General features: G+C 38.8%; 1 protein-coding gene across 1 annotated transcript in view; it reads left to right on the top strand.

Moving 5' to 3' along the window:
- TENM3 (teneurin transmembrane protein 3) overlaps positions 1-24,717 on the top strand; it is a 1,268,339-nt gene that overhangs the window by 1,133,409 nt on the left and 110,213 nt on the right. Inside the window, exon 13 of the mRNA XM_017744521.1 lies at positions 15,233-15,471. Within this exon, the coding sequence (XP_017600010.1) occupies positions 15,233-15,471 (239 nt within the window). The remainder of the gene's footprint in view (positions 1-15,232; positions 15,472-24,717) is intronic.

Raw genomic sequence — 24,717 nt, 5'->3', positions numbered from 1 at the left:
TTGCACAGAGTTACACAACAGAATTAGTATAATTCTTTTTTGTGGGATCATCCCATTCTTTAATTTGAAATTGCACCTCTAATTTAATCTTTTTGTATCTTTATGTATAGAGAATTAGAAAGTCAAGCAGTCCTTGCAAATGGTCATGACAACCTTATAGAGATGGATGTGTTTTCTCCAACATATCACGATAGCAGTTATGGGTATGTGACTCTTAAGTGTTTGCATGATGCTAACTGTTGACACAGAAGACAAAGTGTGATTTGAAAAAAAATTATTGCGATAGGAAAACATCTGGAACAAACTTACTCAGCCTTACATCTGATTTTTTAAAAATTAGTCTAAATAATGTCATACTGACTCATAGTAGATACAAAATGGAAACTCTGACTGCCAAATCTTGCTTGCTTTAAGACATTAAGAATGCAATGGACATCGTATTAATTCTCTATGGCCCAAGTCTGCAGGCCATTGCAAACTATTTGCATGATTACACATTTGCGAGATCTGATTCTTAGTTTGTGACTTATTTACTACTTAGCAAATATTTTTTACAAATATTATGACATTATTAATATAGCATAAAGGAAGACCAATCACAGAAGTTAAGAAGAGTTACATACCTAGTCCATAATATTTTTACCAGCTAGTTGGAGATCGCAACTGCTGGTAAGTAACTGTAAATAGAGATTTCCATATAAATTACTATTTCAATTTACAATGTAGAACTGTTCCATATCTACTTAACTTTGTCAATAATCTGTGTCTAATTTTGGAACTGTGTTTTGGCATTCTTATGCCAAATCAATATAATTAGTTTCTGGTGCATACACACACAAAAAAAGAAAAAAAAAACCCTGACAAAGCAGTACCATTTCTGAACTGTTGATCATAAATTTACCTTTTTTTGTTTGCTTGTTTATACTCCACTAAAAATCAAATTTTTATGTCCAAATTCTGTTTTGCTAATGGTAACTCCTAACTTTATAAAAGGGACAATGTGCTATTTGATTAAATGAGGAGATCTGCAGTTGCCCACTAATTAATCTGTAATATATATTGACACAGTACATTGATTTTCTTCTCCCAAAAACTCCTAAGCTTTCACTTAGCCACAAATTAAAATCAACAGCGGAAGAGAATGGTATGTTAAATTCAATTAGTCAGCCATTATCAGCAAACTCAAAGATATTGCAAATATTTGCCAGAAGATCCCAATATATTTTCTTCAAAGTAAAAATGTAAGCATATCGTATTAAAACAGAACAAAGCCAAATACTATTGTTCCATGTAGAACAATTACGATACAATACTGGTTCAGATGCATAAATGCTGAGGTAGTGTTAATAGAACCATGCCTGGTTTATGCTTTGTATGTTTGTAATGGAATCACCAAATGTAAGTATTTTAGCAAATGGACTATGAAATTCCTGTTTGCTGATACTAATTCAGGTAACAATACAATGAAATTTATCTTGTCTGTAATCCCTTCATTTTATCCCAAAATTATGCTAGCAGGGATCATCTCCTAGTGTGAAAGTTGTCCAGAGATAATAATACATCAGTTCTGAAGCATAATAGATTTGGGACGACAACATGCTATCAGCATGAAGATTCAGTTTATCAATGTCACTAACATACTGTGTCACAGCTAGAATCATTATATATTTGTTTTCTTTGTTTTCATGTCATGCATGTATTACATTATGATATACTATTTCTTCGTTTGTATGGCTTACAGAGAGAATATTAATCCAATGAATTTGACAATTTTAGTGTTAAGAATGATTATAGAAATAGACATTTTACATAGAAATTCTAATGATTCATAGGCCTAGACCTAAAGAATAGTTGTTTATAGCTTCAAGAGATGTATTCACGTGCATTAATTATCATAAAACAGCTGGAAATCTGTATTTTAGTGATATGTATTGTTGGCTTTATTCTCTTCTCTAATGTATAAACATATATTAGTGTACCTGTTGACAGATCAGCTTAGTTTGAAGTAAGAAGTCTTTTTTCCTTTTACCTAACGTGATAGTCCTATTCCCCAAGTTACTTAGGTGTCAAAATCTGAAAATATGTAAGATTCACTATCAGTGAATGACTGTATTTATATTACTTATTGATAAAGCTTGCTAGTATTTTCTATTTCTATATTTTTCTATATTCTGTATTTTCTGTTTTCTATTGTCCCCTCATTTTCTGAAAATTTCGTATTTTTTCCAGGGTTGGGGTTTGAAAACTTCCTGTTGTATTTAAGTACGAATTCTTTGCAAGGAAGTTGATTGGGGATTTTTGTCATCTGTTGGGGACAAAGTTCAGGAGAGCTAAGTTTAGGGCATGCTGTATTAAACTTAGTAGTGGTAGAGGAGAAAATTGAAAAAGGCTGAGTACAAAAGGAGTAGGAGTGGGTAGATGGATTAGTCCACAAGGAGGAACGGAGACTTGTTGGTTAAGCAAGGTGGGACATAGATAAAATGCTAGAGAACTAGAGGCTGAATATCTAGGATAAAAACTGAGATAATTTATTGTCCTTTACTGCTTGTGATTATTTGTGAAATCCTTTTGAATTGCATGCACCTCATCACCTGTAGGACTGACTCAACATGGTGAGAAACCTTGGCTGCTGGCATATGCTCTACTAATGACAGAAGCCAGAAATAATCAATTATTTTCTATCTGTGATGGCCTATGCAGATAAGAAAGCTTTCAATATGATTTCTAAAGTTTCTCCAAACTTCCTTAAATAAAATCACAAGTTAACACTTTAGGAAAAAAATTATCATCAACATCATAAATCTAGCACAGAAAACTTGCAAAATTAAAAGCTAACTTCTTTCTACAGTTCCTTGGCTGCAGCTGAGCTTACCATCCCAATAAGTGCAGGTCAAGTTGAACCAGAAGGGAATTTTAACAGATTCTGGAGATTCTTTCTGTCGCATTCAAACAGGTGAGGAAACAATACCAAATGTCATGGCAAAACAAAGACCTGGATAACTGTATAATGCCTGCATTCAGCATCTGTGATAATGCTGATTGATCAAAGAGAAGTTCAGCTGCAAAAAGTTATGTGTAGAAATGAGAACCATAAAAGATAAAGCATCACCCTCCTCTGAGCATAAGATGTAATCCTCTGCCTTGAATCCATGAATGGTGGTCTCTCAGTTCTATGAAACTTGGCATGTTGCATATGAGAGACAATGCAAGCATAGTATTCAAGTTTTCAGCAAGGAACAAGGACTGGAAAATAGGAATGACTGTTGCATCACGTGTGTGCACAGTCGCCAAGTTGGCCACAGTCGCTGTAGCTCAGAGGTTGTGACAGTGCTGTTGCTGTAGTGACAGACTGTGGCTGTGTGAGTGACTGCTTATACTGTAGAAGTGGCAGCACAGAGTTCATCACGACTTACCATAGACTCCAAATTGTGAGAGAAACACAGCTATGGACATCAGTAAGTGAGCTAAGGTTCACACATCCATTATGATGGAATCTTCAGCCTGCTTGCAGCTTCAGGCAGAATCAGATCCTATCAGTCACTGGCAGAATAATACTTCCCTTCTTTAAATTCCTTCTGGTTTTATTTTCTTTTAAAATGTCCAGTAGCTCAGTCAGTCCAGACAAAATTTCAGCCTTTGTTCCAAATTCTGAGTTAATCCTTGGGTACATAATGCAGCTCTGGGTCTCTCTTAAAGTGTATTTCTTTTTGAAATACTCTCCATGTGTCTTTTGAGACATTTAAAGCAATTGTTCTCTTTCAACTTTATGAAGAAGCAAGGGTAGTTAAAAAGATTGGAGGAGTAGTTGTGCTCTACATTTCTTTGATTTTCTGCCTGGAAACTGTAACTTACTAAATATTTAAGATAGGAACTGGCTACGGTTAGAATGCCTTATCTCAGAGACAACTTTTCCTGTCTCTGTCTTGTTAGGGGTATGATTCCAGAAGAGCAGAGAAGATAAGGAATTGTAATATAAATCCTTACTGCTCACATAAGCATTTCAGGTCCTCACTGCAAAATTCAGATGCTTTCCTCTGCTCTCCCTTCCTCTGGAGAGATGAGAACTGCAATAGCAGGAATATTGTATCAGAAATACTGAATTCAGTATCAGAAAGTGCAATAAAGGGCTGCCAAGTTCACTCCCAACTGCTGCCTCCTTCAGAAGTGAACATCACCAACAATATCAAGAGCCAAGTCACTTACTGTGACCTAGGTGGAAGTCTGTGTAAGTACTAGTCCTCTGAGAGACCCAGAGGAAGCCTGTAAGGCAACAGAGCTACTTGATATTTTTTCAGCGATACATAGATCTAGTTTCACTCTCATCTGGAAAGTGAGTAATGGTACTGTTCTGCAATGAACAGTATGAGTAACTGCAGTTGAGCCAGGTTTCCTTCCTTGTTCACCCAGCACAAGGCATTATTTGCATTGGACTCCCTTGTTCATTTCTGCAAAGTGTGGCTTAGCATTGTTTGTTCTCCTTGTTCATCTTCACAGAGTGCAGCATAGCAGAGAGGAGCACGAAGGAGCAGGCTTGGGAGAGCCATCTGATTATTCTGGTTATTTTGATCATAGATATGCAGAAATGAACTCCTCCTTCTCTGGGATCTAGAACTAGCAGCCTGAATCTGAATTTGGAGAAACAAATACTAGGATAACAGGTGCCCTCTGCATCCTGTAGCACTGTGTTCTTTCTTGTACTGCCAGGAAGGTGGAGGTGATGCAGAAGAAGATTAACACACCAAAGGAGAGGAAGTTCGGGGCTTTTGTCAGCATTCAGTCCTTCAAGTCATCATGTCCTGGTGACTTTCACAGCAGACTGGGGCACTGTCTTGTCTGAATTGCTCTTTGAAGCTTCAGCTGCAAGTTGCTATGCCTGACTTCTCCATTCCTTTCTCTAGCAGCCAGCAGATCTGTAGCCTGCAAGGGCCAGATGTGAAAAAACACACAAGCAGTAAAGAAGACACTTTAGCCCTAGAAGAACCTTTGTTCTTTCTTGAATTTCAGTGTTCAATTTTCAAAGAAGGCGGGTCCTTGGTGTAAACCCAGCAAATTCAAGCAAGTGTTACCATATGTAAAGTGCTTTTCTGAAACATTTCAATAATCTGGTAGAAGAGGCTTGTCTCCATTTCCCACAGATGTTTCCTCTGTTTTTGCATATGGATAATAGCTGCCTTCTCCTTCTTTCTTTCCTCCAAACTTTGATCATCATTTCATCTGATGTGATCTTGGAGCTTTTTCCAGGATTGTGATAGCATTAATACTGACCCCAAGGAAGGGGAAATTCACTTTTATCTCTTCCTAAGCAATTTTTTAATTGCAATTCTGCCCAGAAAATAAACTAAGACAAATTCACAGCATAACACAATTTCTGTGCTGGCTTGGAGTTATGTTAAATGCAGCCATATGGTTCTGTGGAAGTCAGTCATAAGCTTGTGCTAAGGGCAAACACCACCAGCTACGTGGTTTCATCTCAGAAGAATATTAAAAGAAGTTGAAGACAGGCATAAAGTGTTCACAGAGAAACAAAAATTCAATTCCTGCTAGAGCCTGCTGGGAAAGCTTATCTCATGCATCAATGAACCAGAGTTCAAATGAAACCTAGCCAGTAATTTCTGTTATCTTTTACATCTTTCGTATAATGTCAGTCGGCAGAGATTAATCTTTTCTTTCTGTTTCCTCAGCTCAGTGCAAGGAATCGTATTTATTGATGTGGTCTATCCATTAGTGAATCGGGCAGAGCTCGCTAATGTCAAGTGGCAGGTGAGGGTCATGGTCTCTCTCAGAGACCCCAGTTCAATCCAGCATGAATAGGGTCTGTCAGCAGAGAGAGGGCACACCAGTCAGTGTGCAGTACTATGATTGATCGCGATCTTGGACCACTGTCTTTTACACGTTTAATGGTTTTCTCCTCGTTCTGACAGTTAATGTATCTTGTAGGGGTTTTTGAACAAACAAAAAAGCATGATAACCCATTCCCAGGAGGGAAAAATTCAGCTAGTTTTCATTAAGGAAAGTCAGGGAGAGACAAATACAAAATCTGAAATGAGAGAAGTTGGAGCAAACTAAAATAGCTGCAGCTCGATGTATCCCTTCTCTCCTTAACTTTCTTAAGATTAATTGATCTCTTTGAATGGAAATGGCAAGTGAAATGCTATGTCTTTACACAGAGATAGACATGCACTATCCCTGCATGTGTCTGTGATGATGTATTTGAGGTTGAGCTCCCAAACCTTAGAAGTCTGTTCTGTCTGAAAGTCTATTCTGCCCATTTGAAACATCAGAAAAATAAAAATATAAAGTTGCAGTTATCCTTATGTCTCATTTGCTTACACTGGCCTCATGATGCAGCCAAACTTTTGTAGAAGGTTTTTGAAAAGCCAAATTATTGATTGCTTCTGTCGCCAAATAGGTGCATTATGAATTGGAACCATTTGAGGGCCAAAATCCAGTGGTTTATTTTTGGTTCAGGCGAGCAATCATCACAGTTGTGTTCATGACAAAACAGAATAGTTAACAGTTTTTATGCCTAGGAATTCAGCAATACCATTATATTAAACATCAAACCCATCAATAGGAGTACTATTGAATTCCAAGCAGAGGAGTTGAGTCTCCTGAAGTATTTATGCCACCAAAACACAAATTCACTAAAATTTACATTTCTCTCAATTTGCATTCACTCAAAGTGGATTTGATAGCTTTTCTCCACCTCTGGAGCCTTAGGAGAAAGCAATTGATGTGTTTCTAATTCTAAGTGTCTAAGGTGTAGATATTACATCTTGTGCCTTGCAGTGAATCCAGGCTGAAAGACTGAGGACCTTAGCAGAATGCATAAGACATTTTACCTGGGCTTGCTTAAAAATGTGTTAATTAATGTAATAATGTCCACAGATTCAACACCTTCAAGGCAAATAGATAATTTTTAATAGAGTTAGACACTGGCAGATTTGAGTTGGTTTGGGGAGGAAGATTAACCTATGCTCCACTATGTAAAAATTGGTGTGCTCATTTCATAAAATATTTAATTTTTGATTACAGAAAACAGAATGGCATTGCCTTAGCTGCAAGAGTCCAGTAAAGTACAGTGATCTTTTGAGTCTACAGTGGTCTCCTGTGCTGGTGATTGCTATTGTGTCCAGGGTTTTTCTCAAATTGCCAGGGCAAGAGATGAGTCAAATAAAACAAATTCGTGGACTTTTTGCTTACATGAAAGAAATTTTTAGAGCATCCCAGATATATCTAAATATATGGGGATATTTTGATACCTAGAGGTAAAAGAAACAAATGCAAAAAATGTTAGGGATAGTTTTTCTTTCCTCTTTCACCTCTCCTCAAGTCACTTTCTATTCTGTCAACTTCCAAATGTCAGTTTTGATTTATTCTGCACTGAAACAACAGGTATCTGAAAATAGCTTTCCTCATCTCCACAGTTGCCTTTGCCTGACCCATAAAAAGCCTAAGTTTTTCTTTTTTGCTTGAGGCAATTAGTTCTTAATGCTTTTGTGTGTTTTACCCTAAAAATATAGTGAATCAAACAGTAGTATTATAAAAATTTGTCTTTGTGTTCTGCGGGGCAAACAGTACATACTCATTATACAACAACAAGGGAATAATCAGTTGAATTTAAATTTAAATTGGTAGAAGAAAATATATTTTGATATATTGCATGTTTAGCCTACAGAACAAAATGCCACAAGACATCAGTGAGAGCATGAGTTTTGGACTGGTTAGAGAAAGTGCAAGCTGTTAGTGAGTAAGTAGACTGGAAGGCATTCATTCCTTCCCTTTGTACTGGCCGCTTTCAGACAGGGTGTTGTTGCTGATGGTCTCCTCTACTGCAGTAATTCCTGTTTCTGCTTATTTGGTTACAGTTTTACACAGCTTTTGTAAATGTTCTCTATCAAATAAGTTATCTCTTTCTCCACCATTTTTGGAATAAACTAACTTTCTCACTCTTCTGCATATGCTTTCAGGAATCCTACCCCATACACTGGTTTTTAGACAGACACCTCCATCAGAAGTACAGGCCAGAGATCATTTCTGACATTGGATGCCTTTTGTAGTGCAGTCTTCTGAGTGTTAGAGCTATTCTTCCTCAGTTGTCTTCCAGTGTAATGATCTGAAGAGCCATGTATCACTGACTGGATCATCACAGAACAGGCCAAACATTGCATTTAGGACAGTATAGGAGACCGTGCTGCAAGAAAACTTATTCTGCAGTAGCACTAGGACATTTTTTACTGATCACAGTGGAATCTCTCTATTCAGGAACATGACCAAATGAATAGATTTATTCTCTATCATATTTTTCAGGTGCCGTTAGTGTACAATGATACACAAAAGGATTCAGGGCTTTTAAACACATATTTTCTGAATACAGTTTTATTCTGGATCAGTGGTATTTTAGCTCTTAAGATGAGGAGTGTTTAGTTGCTGTATATGCATAAGGCCTAGCAATATTGACCTTTATTCTATGATAGCAGTTGTCAACTAAACAGTAATGCACAAAATATCAATAGCTGCCATTTAATCTCACTGGCAGGGTGATAAAATATGATGCATATTCTGATGTATTTTGAGATGTTCAGTAGAATTTTGCTGGGCCTTATTCACAATTCCGTATTTAGTACAAATTTTGTAAAAGTCCTGTGTGACTTTTAATACAGTGTGACATACTTGCCATGTGATTCAGCACTCTGTTGGCAGGGTTGCACTGTATGAAATAATTTAAAACAGAACTAAAATGCTGCCAAAAAAGTTACTTGAAATTATAAGGTAGGCTTTTTTACATCTTCCAAGTATTGCAAAGTATTCTATATATATCTGATACCCAAAATTAGTGAAATTATTCTTTAGCAAGGTGAAGCAATTTCAGAATAATCTAAAAAAAAAGTCATGTATCTAATGTAAAAATTGCATTAGGAATGTTAAAATTACGCAGTTACTCTATTCGGATTGAGACCAGTCTATTTATAAATTAATGTGTAACATTCCTTTTTGCTTGGTGATAGTTTATATAGTACTTCTGGCTGTCTGGAGTCTAGGGCCTTCCAGACGTGTTTATGTAATATTGCATTCATTGATGCATAGTATCCATTTTCTTCTGAACTGTGGTCAAAAGTTCTTGTCATAGATCCTTGCATAAAGAAAGTTATTCTAAATCACTTTTCTGTTGCTGGACACCTGGCTATCTTATATCAAAAGTATTTGGGCTTCTGGGCTGAGTCTCACTGTCCTTGAATATTTTGATAGTCTATCTCCATTTCTGTGAAGACACAGTTTTCAGTTAACTTAATCTTTCTGCCAAACTCATGGATGGCTTTTATCACTTCTTTTCCCTCTTCTGTTTTCCTGTTTACTGGATTTAGTAGAGAATGCTTCGATTTTCCACAGAGGAAGTGGCAGCACAAAGAAAATGTGATTTGCTGTGAATTCTCTCCCCTCGCCAGTGTGAGAAGGAAGAAACCATCTGCATGTCAGCCAGTACACACCAGCACTTGGTGCTCAAAGAGTACTGAGTTAAATTAAAAGCATGATTATTTTACTTTTATTCACATGCCTCTGTTTTCTGAGCGGACGCCTTTGAGGTTTTTGATGCTGTATTTCTGTCTTTTCTTGTAAGGGCAAAAGCTTAATTAAAATGCCTGCCATTTGTGAAATAAGGGTATTTCCCAGCTGTCTTTGCATCCAAGGATTAGTTTATGGCATAACTTTGTATTTTGCTACCAGTCTGTAGTTTAGATTTGTTAGGTACTGAATACTTCCCACCTAAAATGTTACGATTAGCTGCACTTTTTAATAGCAACATCTATTGAATAGGTTGGCAGAAGTGTATATTGAGTAAATGTAAAAGTAGAATATTATTTGCTTAAAAAGTTGAACTGAATTATTTAATAATACAGAACTGGCTTGTCTTGTAAAATATTAGCATGATTCACTGGATTTTTGTACGCCATAGCTTAATAAAATATTTAAAGTGCTGCTTACGTGAAGATCTAGCAAGTGCATGTTATGTGATCAATTTTGAAGGGAAGATACACTATTGCAGATGGAATAAGCTCCCTATGAGATGAAACATAGTGTAATTTCCCGTAAGTCAGTGCCTGGTCAAGTAGTGCAAACGGTTTAGGCTTTGGAAATCAGCTATTTGAGTTCCATAGTTTGAAAATACAAGGTAGATAGATATATAGATAATTAAAATCATTTGTGGATGGATTATATTTCAAGAGCATAAGAATTTCAGCATTATCTGGAAGCAGCCTGGATTTGTTGTCAGATACCATATCCTTCTAAGAGTCTCATAGGAACAGTTTGGCATGGCTCAGTGAGGCAGACAAGATGTGCAAGTCTGATAGCATTACACTTTAAATACTTATCACTCGGAGTTAATGTAGCAGGAGAGTCTCTGACAACTTTGTTAGTAACTCCACTCATTAGAAATAGAGAGATCCAAACAAATTTTCTTAACCCACATGAAGATGCCAGACTGACTTTTCTGTCATTATTTTTCCCTCAGCATTCAGCCAGACAGTGCAACCACTCTGGTGTTGTATTCATGGGATTCAAAGCAAAGGAGAATAGCTTAAAGTGAGGAGCTGTGCCATGTGCTGCCTAAGACAACACATTCCTGAATTCCTACTGTTGAATTCCCACGGCATTCTTCTGGAGAAACTGGCTGATCAAGGCACAGACAGGTGCACTCTTCCCTGGGTAGAAAACTGGCTAAATGGCCGGCCCCAGAGGGTGGTGAATGGAGTTACATCCAGCTGGTGGCCAGTCACAAGTGGTGTTCCCAATGGCTCAGTATTGGGACCAGTCCTGCTTAATTTCACAGAATCACGGAATAAGCTGAGTTGGAAGGGACCCACAAAGATCATCGAGTTCAATTCCCGGCCCTGCACAGGACCATCCCCAAGAGTCACACCACGTGCCCAAAAGTGTTGTCCAAACACTTGCTGGACTCTGTCAGGTTTGGTGCTGTGACCACTTCCCTGGGGAGCCTGCTCCAGTGCCCAACCACCCTCTGGGTGAAGAATCTTTTCCTAATATGCAACCTAAGCCTCCCCTGACACAACCTCAGGCCATTCCCTCAGGTCCTGTCACTGGTCACCACAGAGAGAGCAGTGCCTGCCCCTCCTCTTCCCCTCATGAGGAAGTTGTAACTGCAATGAGGTCTCCCCTCAGTTTCCTCTTCTCCAGACTGAACAGACCAAGTGACCTCAGTCACTCCTCATACGGCTTCCCCTCAAGGCCCTTCACCATCCTCATGGCCCTCCCTTGGAAGCTCTGTGATAGCTTTATATCCTTATATTGTTGTGCCCAAAACTGCACACAATATTCAAGGTGAGGCCACAGCAGTGCAGAGCAGAGCAGAATAATCACCTCCCTTGCCCAGATGGTGATGCTTTGTCTGTTACCAGCAATCTTTACCAGTGATTTATTAATGAGGAGATTGAGTGCACCCTCAGCAAGTTCACAGAGACAGCAAGCTGGATGGGAGTGTTGATCTGCTGGAGGGTAGAAGGTTCCACAGAAGGAACACAGGCTGGATCAATGGGCCAAGGCCAATTGTATAAGGCTAAATAAGGCCAAGTGCTGAGTCCTGCACTTGGGTCGCAAAAACCTCCTGCAGCACTACAGGCTGGGGGCAGAGTGGCTGGAAAGCTGTCTTGCAGAAAAGTCCTAGAAGTGCTGGTTCACAGCAGCTGAACATGATTCAGCAGTGTGCCCAGGTGGCCAAGAAGGCTTCCTGGCCTGTATGAGCAATAGTGTAGCAACAGGACCAGGGAAGGATCTTCCCTCTGTACTTGGCACTGGTGAGGCCACACCTCGAGTGCTGTGTCCAGTTCTGGGCCCCTCACTACAAGAAAGACATTGAGGGGCTGGAGCAGGTCCAGAGAAGGGCAACGAATCTGGTGAAGGGTCTGGAGCACAAGTCCTGTGAGGAGTGGCTGAGGGAGCTGAGGTTGTTTAGCCTGGAGAAAAGGAGGCTCAGGGGGGTGTTACCATTCTCTACAACCACCTGAAAGGAGGTTGTAGCCAGGTGGGGGTTGGTCTCTTCTCACACATCACAAGCCATAGGACAAAAAGAAATGTCTTCAAGTTGCATCGGGGGAAGTTTAGGTTTGACGTTGCTGCCTGTTCTGAGCTTCCCTTCCCCCTCCCCAAGACACTTGCCTCTGCCATGTGCTCTGAACCCCTTTGTTCCAAGCACAGGCAAAACCAAATGTAACTCCAACTCTTTAGCAGTGTCTGATTGGCCGGTCACCCTGGGTCCGCCCCCCAGTCCTCCCCTTTCCCCTTCTCCAAATAAAAGAAAGGACCAAGGGGGGACCTGCCCTTTTTGGATTTGCAACCCTTTCTGCGAACATCTTGTCGTCTGTTTCTATTTGAAAGCTTCTAATTGCGGAAATTAGGCAGACCAAAAGCTATATTTCTCCCTCTTTGCTTCTGCTGGTAGTATCAGATTTGCAGCTAATCCATTTGCTGCTTTCAGAGCTCCTGAAATGCTGGATTGCCCGTGCTACCTCTCTAGGCTGCCCGAGGCTAAGGCATTGAACTGCGAGCCTAGCCGGTAAAAAGCTGTAAGTATATCTCCTCAGTTGGCTATTAGGAAAAACTTCCTTGAAAGGGTTGTCAAGCATCAGAACAGTCTGCCCAGTGAAGTGGTTGAGTCATAATCCCTCCAGGTATTTAAAAAATGTGTAGATGTGGCATTTAGGGACATGGTATAGTGGTGAACTTGGCAGTGCTGAGTTAACAGTTGAACTCAATGATCTTAGGGGTCATTTCTGACCTACATTTTTCCAAGATTCACATATAAAAGTTACAATTTTCTTTCATTACCTTGATGCCTGAGGTGGACTGTCACAGTTATGACAGTTCACACCATTGCTGTCATCTCTTGAGTTTATCTATGGGATTAACTCCTGAAAGGCTTTGAGAATATGGATTACAGTCTCTAGTAGTCTGTGGTCTACCAAAGCCAACATCAGTTCTCACTTTCTCAGAGAAAAAAAAAGGAAAATATCAGTGGCAGAGTGTTCTATTGCACTGTTTTGTTAAAGCTTGAGTTCTATTCAAGTGCTCGTATAATGCCAATTTCCACTTTTAGTCTGTTGAGTCTAACAGCAAGAGAAGGAGGATATGAAAATTGCAGGTTGGTCAGGCAGCTTCTTATTTTTAACATGGAAGCTGGTGTATAGGAGGAGTGTTATTGTATCTATTGTATGGCTTTCCTTCTGTCCCCTAAAACACTACACATTGCACATGGAATGGGGAACAGCTACCTTTGTATTTGGCATTTTCTTGGGATCTGTGTAGACACTGTTTGTGAAATACACCTGGACAGAGCATTTACCATATGTAGGCAGGAATAAAAGAGCAATAAAGGTCAAGTGAATAAGACACTTTATCAGGACTTAATGAATTTACATGATCCTGTGAATGTGTACAAAGTAATGCTGTTGTAAAGTGTAAACATTTTTACATATGGCTAGTTATTATTTTAGTGTTTGCTACATTGAAAATGTCACAACTTTTAATGAAGTACCTTCTTAGACAGGATTTAAGCCACTGGGACTTTGTCTTTTGAGATTGTTGGTTATACTCTGAGCTCAGAAGCCAGAAAAATTTGGGATATGCTGTTGTGCATCAGTAGATCTAGTGCATATCCTTCTGTTGTTGCTGCCATCAAGTTTAATTTGTTCAGAATGAAGTAACCTAGGTAAAATATTTCATGGAATCATGTTTGTAATGCAAGTATTTTCAAGTAGAAGGCCTATGCCAAGATGTTCTAATTCATCTGTTAACCTCCCATAGCAAAGTCACCTGTAAACAACAAACCTTGTTTATCAACTGCTGGTATTTTTCTCAGGCAGCAGTGGGGCAAATTAATTTCTAGTGTCTCTACAGTGTAAATTGGTCCATTACTATGCAAGAATCCAAGCATGTGTCCCAGAGAATCAAAGCCCCATCAGCTAAGAAGCAGTTCACAGTGCCACATGGTATAACTAGAAGGGCTTTTCCCATGCACAGCCAGCTCAGCTGGTGCTAGATCCTCTGACCCGTGCTGTATAAGTGACAGGCAGTAGGCAAATACAGCGTAGGCGTGCACTTACCTTCAGGAGGAGCTGGGTATCCGCAATGCATGAGCGTCTCATAGCTATGGCAAAACCCAAACACCTTTCTGGTTCTATTTAGCTGAGTGGTTGGTAACTTCAAAGTCTCCACAGTAAGCTTCACCATTTTTAGATGTAATCTATTCATTTTGCACAGCGTAATTAAGTAAGGGCAAGCCATATGCTACAGAGTTGCCAACATAACAAATCGGTGGGAAACCCCTGGTGCAAAGACCTTCCTTTGAATGAGGTTTTGTTGTTCATAGAGTTGGGTACGTGCATCTGGAGGAAAACTCCAGGTAGAATATGCCATGCTTAGAGGCTCTTTCAAAGTAATTATGATTGCATGAACTGAAATTAAAGGATTCTACCATAGAGAAGCTCAGGGAGTAATATTTCCGTCAGAAATTTTAATTGAAAAAGTAAACTGGTGACTGCTAACTCACAGTGTGTCTTAACTGTGACTTTGCTTTTCTTATCTGTTGCTGGTTTTTGGTCTTCTTAGTAAATATATTTCTTTAGAGTACTTCTCCTATGCTGTAACTAGCTGCTGCATCCATAATCAGATCTTTTTATGGGAAGATTTTGTGCAAGTAGATGTGAATTAGTGAGTTCTGAGTACTTAAGACACACCCAAAAAAAATTTTTAACTGACTATTTTTGGAAAAGTTGCCAAAAGATTATAACTGAGAGATTGCTGTTTTCCTTGTACTTAACCTAGGAAAGCTGTGATAAGTAGTGTGGGCTGCAGTCACATTATTGACTTTTTAATGGAGTTCTCTGCAGTCTGTTGCAGAAGCCAACACAAATAAACAGCAGCAGAAAGCCTGTCCCTACTTGTTGGATAAACTATGAGAGACTTCCTCCCTGCTACACTGTATTTTGGGTAGTTCTGTTTCCTGATAACCAGTGTATTAATGTTTGGGGGGCTTTGGTCTTTAGTTAGTGTCTTTTTATGTGTGAGCGTCATGACAAGTTATTGCTTCTATGACCCTTTGTAGATTGGATGTTGTTAGCTATTTGAAAAATAGGCAACATCAAACAAAAGAGTTATGATTGCCTGTGCTCCAGCTTTATTTACTTTTATACTTTACCATATGCTCTTTCTTTCACAGGCATTTCCTATTCAAAACAGGAACAGGGACCACACCGCTGTTCAGTACTGCAACACCAGGGTACACAATGGCATCCGGCTCTGTTTATTCCCCTCCTACTCGGCCACTACCTAGGAACACTCTATCCAGAAGTGCTTTTAAATTCAAGAAGTCTTCGAAGTACTGTAGCTGGAAATGTACTGCACTCTGTGCTGTAGGGGTCTCAGTGCTGCTGGCAATACTGCTGTCCTACTTTATAGGTGAGTTCCATTTTTTTAACTGTCACTATGAACAGTGGTGTCTGGTGGATTGCACGTGGACTGTGACATACTAACCTTTAAATAGCAAAGTCTTTGGTAACAGTAAAAGCCACAAGGATTTAATGGAAAATCACAGTTGTTTAGAGAAATCAGAAAATTTGAATATTTTGCAAGCATTCTGTAGCTCATTCAGTGAATTAACTTCAAAGAAGTATTTGAACTACAATTAAATTATGTGGGGTCAAGTTCTTATGAAAGTATGTGTAAAATATAGGCTGTAAAAACTCCATTATGTGAATATAACTTGCAGCGTATCTTTGGAGCTATCATTTTGCAGAAATACAATCTTTAGGAATGCTAACTATCACGTATTTCATCATTACATACATGTATGTTTGTGTGTAAAGCTGGCGCAAAAGTCTAATACAGATGTTTGATTGTGAAATAGGGAAAATAATTGTCCAAAAGGACAACATGCAGTGAAGATGTAGACTTCTTCCTCTCTTGTGGGTTGCTTATTTTTAATTATTGTCACTTTTCTCTATTTGTTTGTTAAATTCCATTTCCCAAATTTTATTTTAGAAGATTTCCTTCGTTTCTTAATCTTTTTAATTATTTTCATAAATATTCACTATAAATATTATATAATTTGAGTTTTAGGCAGTTAATAGGAGCAGTTCTTGGCTATGAGAAAATGTGCCCTTGACTTTAATAAAGGAACAGAACAAGATCATTTTGCACTCCCAACTTCCTCTGCATCTTTGTCCAGATTACAGATTTTTTTCCTCTCTGAGTCCGTAAATGGTCTTCAAAGACTTTCTTTTAACTGATTTATTAATTAGAAGTTTAGGTCACTACAGTTATGGAAATAAAAGTGTAATGGTCTGGTTACTGGCTGCACACAAGTTTATAGTCTTAAGGAGTCGAGGAAAGAAAATAGAAAGAAGAGAGTCAATTTCTCTTTCCTGCCCTCTTTTTAAAATCAGTGTTAATTTATAATAGAGCCTTGAAGGCCCTACGATCCTTAAATCCTCATTGTCGTCATTCAAACAAGCTTGTTGCATTTCAATGCAAGATGCAGCATAAGCTGTGTAGAGCCTTTGAAATAGTTCTTACTGAGCTGAAACTCCTGTGAACAATGCAAGAAACTGGGTTGCTGAGTAGCTGGAGAAATTCCCCTCTGACCCAGCAAAGCTGAGCCCCCTGAGCACCCTTTCCACCTCAGCTGCCAGACCCAAAGAGCAAAAGACATACATGCAAATGTAGGCCTGGCCGCTGCTGTTCAGCCTCCTTCAATCATTGGATTTGTGGTTATTTTGTGTCAATGTGCAAGGAATTTAAAGGTGTGTTTTAAAGTTAAATTTTGACACTGGATTTTTTTTTTTAATGGGATTGAAGTAATCCCGCTTACAAAACACATTAATTGTGCTCAGTCTCTGTGGTATTGCCTCATAAATCATCAGAAGTAAACATCTGCTACTAAATAAATGCATAAATATGAAAGAAAGAATTCAGGATGAAGTATCACTGTCAGGAGCTGGGATAAACAGCCATACATATAGTAAAACACTGGAGACGTGATTGTGAGCTGAGCTCTACACTTTGCTAGCCCCAAAGAGCCAGATTACTTATGAATCTGAGGGGCACAGGAAGATAGCTGTACCAGATTATTTCTCCCATAGGCACATTAAGAAATATAAGCATGTCTAATGCACCTCTATTCCTGTATTCAGGAAAAAGAACCAAGCTTTCCAGTGAGCAAGAGCTGAAAGCTCCACACATCATTTATTCACATACCCTGTATAAAAAAAAAAATTAACTGTACAACATTTCATTTCATGGGTGCACGCCAGCTCACATCCTTGCTGAAATAAACAATGCACAATGGCCTTCCTCTGCCCACAGTCAATAGGGAGCTCAATGCCTACTGGTGATATTACACATCTTTCAGCTAACTCAGCAATCTAAATGTAAAATTCAGCACTCAGAGATGCTCTCTAGGGAACTTTGTGTCCATAAAATCACGAATGGATTGCACTCATTCATATATGTGGTTTTCCCATCTCTGCAGATGTAATATCAAAAATATTCTCCATTTAATAGGCCATCCAAGTATAAATCAGTACAAATCGTTAATGTAAGATGGAAACACTCCTTCATCTTAGTTAACCATTTCATAGAATGGTTTGGGTTGAAATAGACCTTTAAGATCATCGAGTTCCAAACCCCCTGCCATGGACAGGGACACCTTGTGCTGTACCAGATTGCTCAAAGCACCATCCAACCTGACCTTGAATACATCCAGGGCTGGGGCATCCACAACTTCTCTGGGCAACCTGTTCTGTTGTCTAACCACCTCACAGCAAAGAGTTTCTTCCTAATATCTAATCTAAACCTGTCCTATTTCAGTTAAAGCCATTCCCCTTTCTCCTGTCTTTGTGAGAAGTCCCTTTCCAGGTCTCTTTCAGGTCCCCTTTAGACAATAGAAAGCTGCTCTAAAGTCTCCCCAGAGCCTTCTCTTCTTCAGGCTGAACAACCCCAACTCACTTTTAGTCTGTCATCAGAGGAGACATGTTTCATAACATAGGTGTGAATGGGAAATGACTGAGTGGGAAATTGGTTGTAACATAAAAAGGGAAGGCTTGCAGTATTGTGTGACCTCTAGCACCCTGTGACATGCTTCCAGTACAGTGGTCTGGCATCTGCTGAAGTTTACAGCAGCTGAGGTGGCATGTCACGTTTGTGTAGCCAGTTAGAGACATATTTTGAACAGAGATATGTTGCCACAAGTGTGAAGATGCTACCACCTTGTAGCATGAAAGAAGGAATTCAGTATGAAGTATCACTGTCAAGAGCTGGGAAATCACCTGTTATACAGCGTGATTGCTGCAAAATATGCCAGTACACGTTGATAAGGAGCATAGTGAGGCTGATGTCCATTGTGTGACTGTGGCAGCTGCAGACTGAAGGGCCAATTGACCGCTCCTCCAGTGAGTGGTGGTGTAACCAGGCCCGTCTCAGAACTGCAGAGATGAACATGTCATGCCCAGGCTTATTTTAGTTACAGTGAGTATGGGGTAGAGAAAGTGACTTGAGATCCTGCTGCCTCTGCTCAGGCGACATAAGGCAGAAGAGACAGTTTGCTAGACTTCATGTCTGCCTTTGCAGAGCTGCTCAGTCAATTACTGCTCCGTCAATTATCCCAGCCAGAGGAAGAAGCTGCATCAAGAGTCTGGTGTGTCTTGCACTTCTTCCATCACTCTGACAGGAAAGACTCCTACATTTACAAAGTCTGCAAAGATGAAGTGAGAGCAGAGAGTGTCAGCATGGGTAGAGACCAGAGCAAACACTACACTCTAAAGCCACTTAATGCAGTCTTGGGGATCACAAGGAGTTGGAAATGTTATTTCAGTATAAAGGAAAGTCTTCCCATGCCAAACTTGCATTTCTAGCCCTCGTGGTCTCTCTCAACCATTCTGCAATGTACAAAATATTTAAGCTTACTATTCCTGTCAATTAGACCTGCTAATTGTAAGAGAAAATAGAAGCGAGTTGTGGAAAATGTTGGTCCTTTGTTTAGAGGCTTTATCCACTGTTAAATGGTTGAGAAAGAATTAAAGCAACAGAAACATGGAAGTGGTGAACCAAAAGATAGTGCAGCAACATATAGAAGACAGGAATTAAAAACAGCTCTAGTTTAATGTAAAGGATTCAATGAAAAACTCCCTGAAATAATGGATTATAAAATGGGGAGTAAAGAATTTAAACTGCTTCATTTTGGGATCAAGTTTACACTGGAATTTCTTTAAGCTTCTCATTTGCTTAACTTCTGTCTGTAATCAGATTTGCAACCAAGGAAAGAAGCAACGTTTTTTCCAACATGAAGATTTTAGGATCTTTTTCCCTGTTTGGAAGACTCGGAAGAACAGTATTAAATATAAGCCATTAAAGAGTAAGAAGTGTGAAGTTCCCTTTGTTTGACCTCTTTCTATATACAAATTAACAGCTTTAACCAACTTGGTACAGAGAGATCACGTGTGAGCCAGAAAGAGAGTCCCATTTTACAATGTGGAGGCAACATAGAACTTTTTCCTTTGTTTCCCCATGGCTTTCGGCCTCCTTTGGCATCCATCTCTTGCAGTGAATGAATGAATGAAAGGAAAGTTCTGTAGAGCACCTCCTAGGTCAAAAATGAGCACTAAGTCAAAGTTTCATATGTAACCACCATCCTTCAATTCCACTTTTTGGGATCTTTCTTGTCCACTCGGGTTTTCCTAAGGGAAGGAGCTTGTTGTTCTTGGATGTGATTTTTTCCTGACAGAAAAATCCACTGTGTAATTATAGAGAACTAACCAGTCAGAAAGAGTTGTTTCCAATATGTTGTTACATATCACAGACTCTGACCAGCTGTATTAACAAACTGATTTGTACTGTACTAATTATTTCTGCTGTAGTGTGGATTCAGCAATTAATGGATGAAATTAATGAGAATTTGGGGACCTCAGAGCCCCTCTTTCTTCCCCAGGAGTTGCTCTGGCAATTGATTCTCCATTGCCGATGGCACTGTCTTGACATTGTCTAAATCAATACAAGAATTTACTGCCATTTTCACTGTACATGGTACTGAAGAGGGGAGCAGTTTTCCTCAGTCATTGCTGGAATTGCACGATACCAGATTCAGTCAGCTAAGCATGAAGAGTCGTACACTGAAAAATTGCGTGCGTCTCTCATGAACTTTGCCTTATGTCTGCTAAATAAGTTTCTATGAACATAAAACATCATTTGAATGCACAGTAGGACCTGAGCTATTCAGTCAGGCCTTTCCTGTCCTGACTGCTTCACAACAACCTGTCATACTTTCAAGTCATTGAGCATTTTACTCCTTGCGTAACATGGGATTGATCATTTTGTTAGCCTTATCTCAGCAGTCAGTGGTCAGAACAAGAATATACGCCAGCCAGCTATTCTTGGTGATAAAACAAGTATTTACATGTCAGTGATAACAGAAGGGCATCTCTTCTGTAGGAGGAATAGAAAAACAAAAACAAAAAAAGGAAAAAAGGAATTTTATTTCACTGAAAAGGCCACATGACTATTTTTGTCACTATTGCCTTTATCATTTTTTTATCACCGCTTTCTTTATCTATCAGTACTTTTTTGCTACTTAAGTAAATCCATTTTGGATAGAAAAGAAAGCTAACATTTAGACTTAACTGATGAAACGTCTTTTGGGAAAACATGTATTTTAGTTGATATTTCATTCTATGGGAAGCAGTCGAAAAACTTGGGTTCTGCTATGACACAGATGACCATACGATCGTAATGCAAATTTCAAAGGAAATGTGAATGGAAAAGATACCAGGCTAGAAAACCATGTTTGATAATTACAGATTTTTAATAATTCCTACACTGTATAAAAACAGCTACATTGTGCTTATTCTGCAATTCTTATAATATACGCCCATGCTTTTTGTCATTCGAAAAATGTTACTGTTTTATCATCATCCCAAGATATTAAAAAGAAGCTGAACATTATATGCTGGTATATTTCTAATAATGCACAACTATCTTCAGAGTTATCTCAGAAATTTCTCGAGAATAAGAACAGAGCAACTTAAGGGCTTTTAAGGTAGAAAGAGAAGAAGGAAGAAAAGGGGGAAATAGCAAACAAGTTTCATTATTAGAGGAGACTGACACATCAGAAGTATGCACAGTGTGAAAGATAGTGTGTAACTATCTGCAGGTGAGTTTTAAGTAATTGTTAAAAATTATTGTCTGTTTCTGTAGACTGAGGTTAGCTTTCTATGTCTTCTGTGCTATTTCTGAGTTTGTTATCTGTGATTCTCCCATATTTTCAGGATTTAGTATGACCGCTGCTGGCATGCACATCTCTTCCCAGATTGCAGTGGATGAGATGCCCTTCCTGTTGAGTTCAGGCACGGAAGTCATAGTAGGGCAGAACCACTCTCCCCAAAAGTAATGGATTTAGAGCCATGACAATTACAGAATTGAATTTTGTGACTAAAACAATGACTAAATATACCTGTAACCAAAATAATCTATTTTACTTTATCAATAAAGAACATTTTAATATTTCTTTTTGATTGCAATGCCAAGTTAACATTATTCTGCTGTTTGTAAAGCTCAGTTACTGCCAGGAATAAGGAAAACAACTTAGTTAATAATGCCATTTAAATGAAATTTTTATTACAGTACCCAGCATAGGTATTGTAATTAACAGGCATGAGGGAGAATATGGTTTAATTGCCATTAATCACCTTTACTTTCCTTATGTGTTTATGGATACTGTTTTTCTCTTTGACATGCATTTAATTTTGAGTATTGTAATGCTGTTGTCACTGAGAGTTTCATCAAGAACTTTTGGCTTTCTTCATTCTCTTCCCATTTCTGTCTGTTTCACTCAGCTTTGCTGGGACCTTAGCTATGTCTGGAGCTTTACTGAGGTGTGTGGGTTGGAAATATGTTCCCTGTCTACAGATATGTGGCAGATTTTTACAGTTAGCCAGGTTTATGCTCTCAGCCCATTTCTTTTTCCAACAAATTAAAGCCATGAGGTAAACTAATATATTTATATATCTGATTCTTTTAAAAAAAATTCTGATTTTCCTTTTGATCTGTTGTCATCATTTGAAGGAAGTGCTCTGAGATTTTACAGTTTACCAAATCTACATATCACAATGTATTCAAACTACTATGCAAAAATCTACAGCAGGGAAACTTCTTTTATGTAAATCTTTCTGAGAAAGCATGCCAGCTATCTAAGCATGGCTCCTTAGCGTTGTCTGATTGCACCAACGCACTTTGCAGAACCACATTGCTGTTCTCATATTCTTGCTCATATTCTCACATATTCTTGTGAGCAAGATCCAGCCTATATCTGGATTTGTGAAGACAGCCAGTGTCTCCAGCACTGCAGAAAGTACATCACTTCTTGCAAAGTGCAGACTGACTAGTCATTTTAACAATCCCTGGGGTTTTTAAAGAAGGTTTTGTTTGTCTCTAGTGCATTTGGAGGCAGCAGCAATGCTCCTTGTCATCCTTTTTTTTCAGAATTAAAGCTTGGTGGGATTTGGAAGTGGCTACTTCTCAAATCAAGAAGCTGTGGATTAGGTACATAGTGATGTCTCTCTTCTGTCTGGAATGGACGTTTCCAGATCTTTCTTAGCTCCGACTGTCAGGGGCAGCCAGAACCTGCCTCTGATGGCACTGCCATGTGTAGGGCTCTGCCTTCCCAGCACATGTGGCTCTGCTCTGTGCCTGACAAAATCTGCCTGCCTGTTGTTTGAGACCGCAGTGCCACATGTGCTCTCTCCTGCCAGAAGAGCAGGTATGTAGTTTAACTAGAAGGCAGGCCAGAGGATGTGTAGTCGCTGGGCAACTGGGCCTTCAGTGTATATAGTCAGATACCCGATGAATGTAGTACAGCACGATTATTTAGCAGCTAGAAAACCACCTCTTGATATTTCTAAAGGATTTTAACTCCTGAATGGACCTTAGAATAGCCCTTGAAGTCTGAAGTACTAAGATCCTACTTCCATTTCAGTACTTAAAAATCTTTAAAAACAGAATCATAAAAGCCAGATAATTGATAAATGTAGCCCGTGCCTTGCTAATATTGGTTCAGGCAACTCCTTTCACTCATTCCTGACATGTGCTTGGTAAATGGCAGTATTCATATACAAATGTGACTTTCCACACTGGTTTTTTGCTTTAACATGAGGCTTAATATTACAGCTAGTACTTCCATGACTTCATGCGTTACAGAGGTTTTCAGCTCTGTCTAACATGAGATCAAATTATTTTCCTTGGTATCCCAAAGCTATGAGTTTTAGATATCAGTATGAGTTTCATATAATGTTTGTAGCATTGGTGATGAGCTCATTTGGCTTCCTTAGAGTGGAAATATTTTGTAAATAATAATGTGATTTCTTATGTTCACCACATTCTTTCTTTCCAGACTGGGAGACAGAGATAGAATGACTAGTCCAAAAATGAAGTTGTTGTGCTTCACCACCTTATTGGACTGAAAATGTTTTTAACATCTTTTTTGAAATAGTACAAAATCTAAACATATTGAACATCTATGTCTTGAAGCATAAACATGAAATATACTTGTTTGTCTTTTGCAAGAATACCATTGTGGATAATGCCTTTGGCTGATGTTTTTAAAGCAAAGATCTTGTTGCTGTGTTCCAGATTAAGTGCAAAGCATAATATTACTGTTTCAAGAGTGCAGGGTGTTAATACTTGATTGGTGTTGTGGATGTCACTTGCTATTATTGTTAGTGGCACGAGAATAAAACGTTCATTGAGAAAGATAATCCTCACACAAAAGGATGTAGGAACATGTAATTGACAATCAGGAGGTTAAAAGAGACTTGACAAGATTTCAAGGGATTAAAGAAGTTAATCTTTCAATGCACATACCCACCTCTGCTCCAAAGGCTTGTATTCTAATTAAGATTTATCACAAGGTTTTTGGCAATAGTCCTGTCACCCTTCCGCTTTTGCCCAGTGGAGAAAATTGAAACTCAGTAATTCTGGCAATAGAAGAGGTGTAGTAATACTCTGCAAGATGACATGATGATGTCGTTGCCCGTAAGTCCCACACATCATATCGTGATGCAGTATGATGTTTTTTTAAAATCTGGATGCTGCTTTCAGAAAAACTGAAATCTCTTGCAAGCATGTTTTGTGGAGATGTGTGTCCTGCAGTCCTCCTATAGTCTTCTGATAGACTCCTAAATATTAGCAATTTTTCAGACTAATGAGATACTCAGTTAAAATGCACCATTTTTTGATAAATAGCAAGCTCAGAGTAGTTTAAGAGATGTTCTTTGTATTTTATCAGTCCAGGTAAACATGTAGTCTATTTTAGTAGTTGGTAAACGTGTGTAATACTTCAAATGACTGCTTATGTTTAAGAGATTTTGCAAAGCAGATATTAAATTGCTTGGGTGATTACTCAAGTTGTAGTGGACACAGGATTAGTCTTCTCTTCTTTGCTGGTAGTTTAAATTAATTTCTGACTCATGCCTGTGATGAAAGAGGCCAGCTCTTAGAGATCTGCTGTTTGCTCTGATATTTGAATTACAGTACAGGTATTAAAGCTGGTAGTTTTGTGTATAAAATGCATCTTTTCTGTAAACTGCAATCTTTTCTTCGTTCTTTTCTGTGAAGAGAACTGCTTGTTCTCTTTTTGAATGCTTTAAAAAAATTCCTGCT

Source organism: Corvus brachyrhynchos, unplaced genomic scaffold, assembly GCF_000691975.1.
Source record: "Corvus brachyrhynchos isolate BGI_N302 unplaced genomic scaffold, ASM69197v1 scaffold17, whole genome shotgun sequence".
Classification (NCBI taxonomy): domain Eukaryota; kingdom Metazoa; phylum Chordata; class Aves; order Passeriformes; family Corvidae; genus Corvus; species Corvus brachyrhynchos.
The sequence above is the reverse complement of the archived record's forward strand: the minus strand, read 5'-3'. Positions and strand labels throughout refer to the sequence as shown.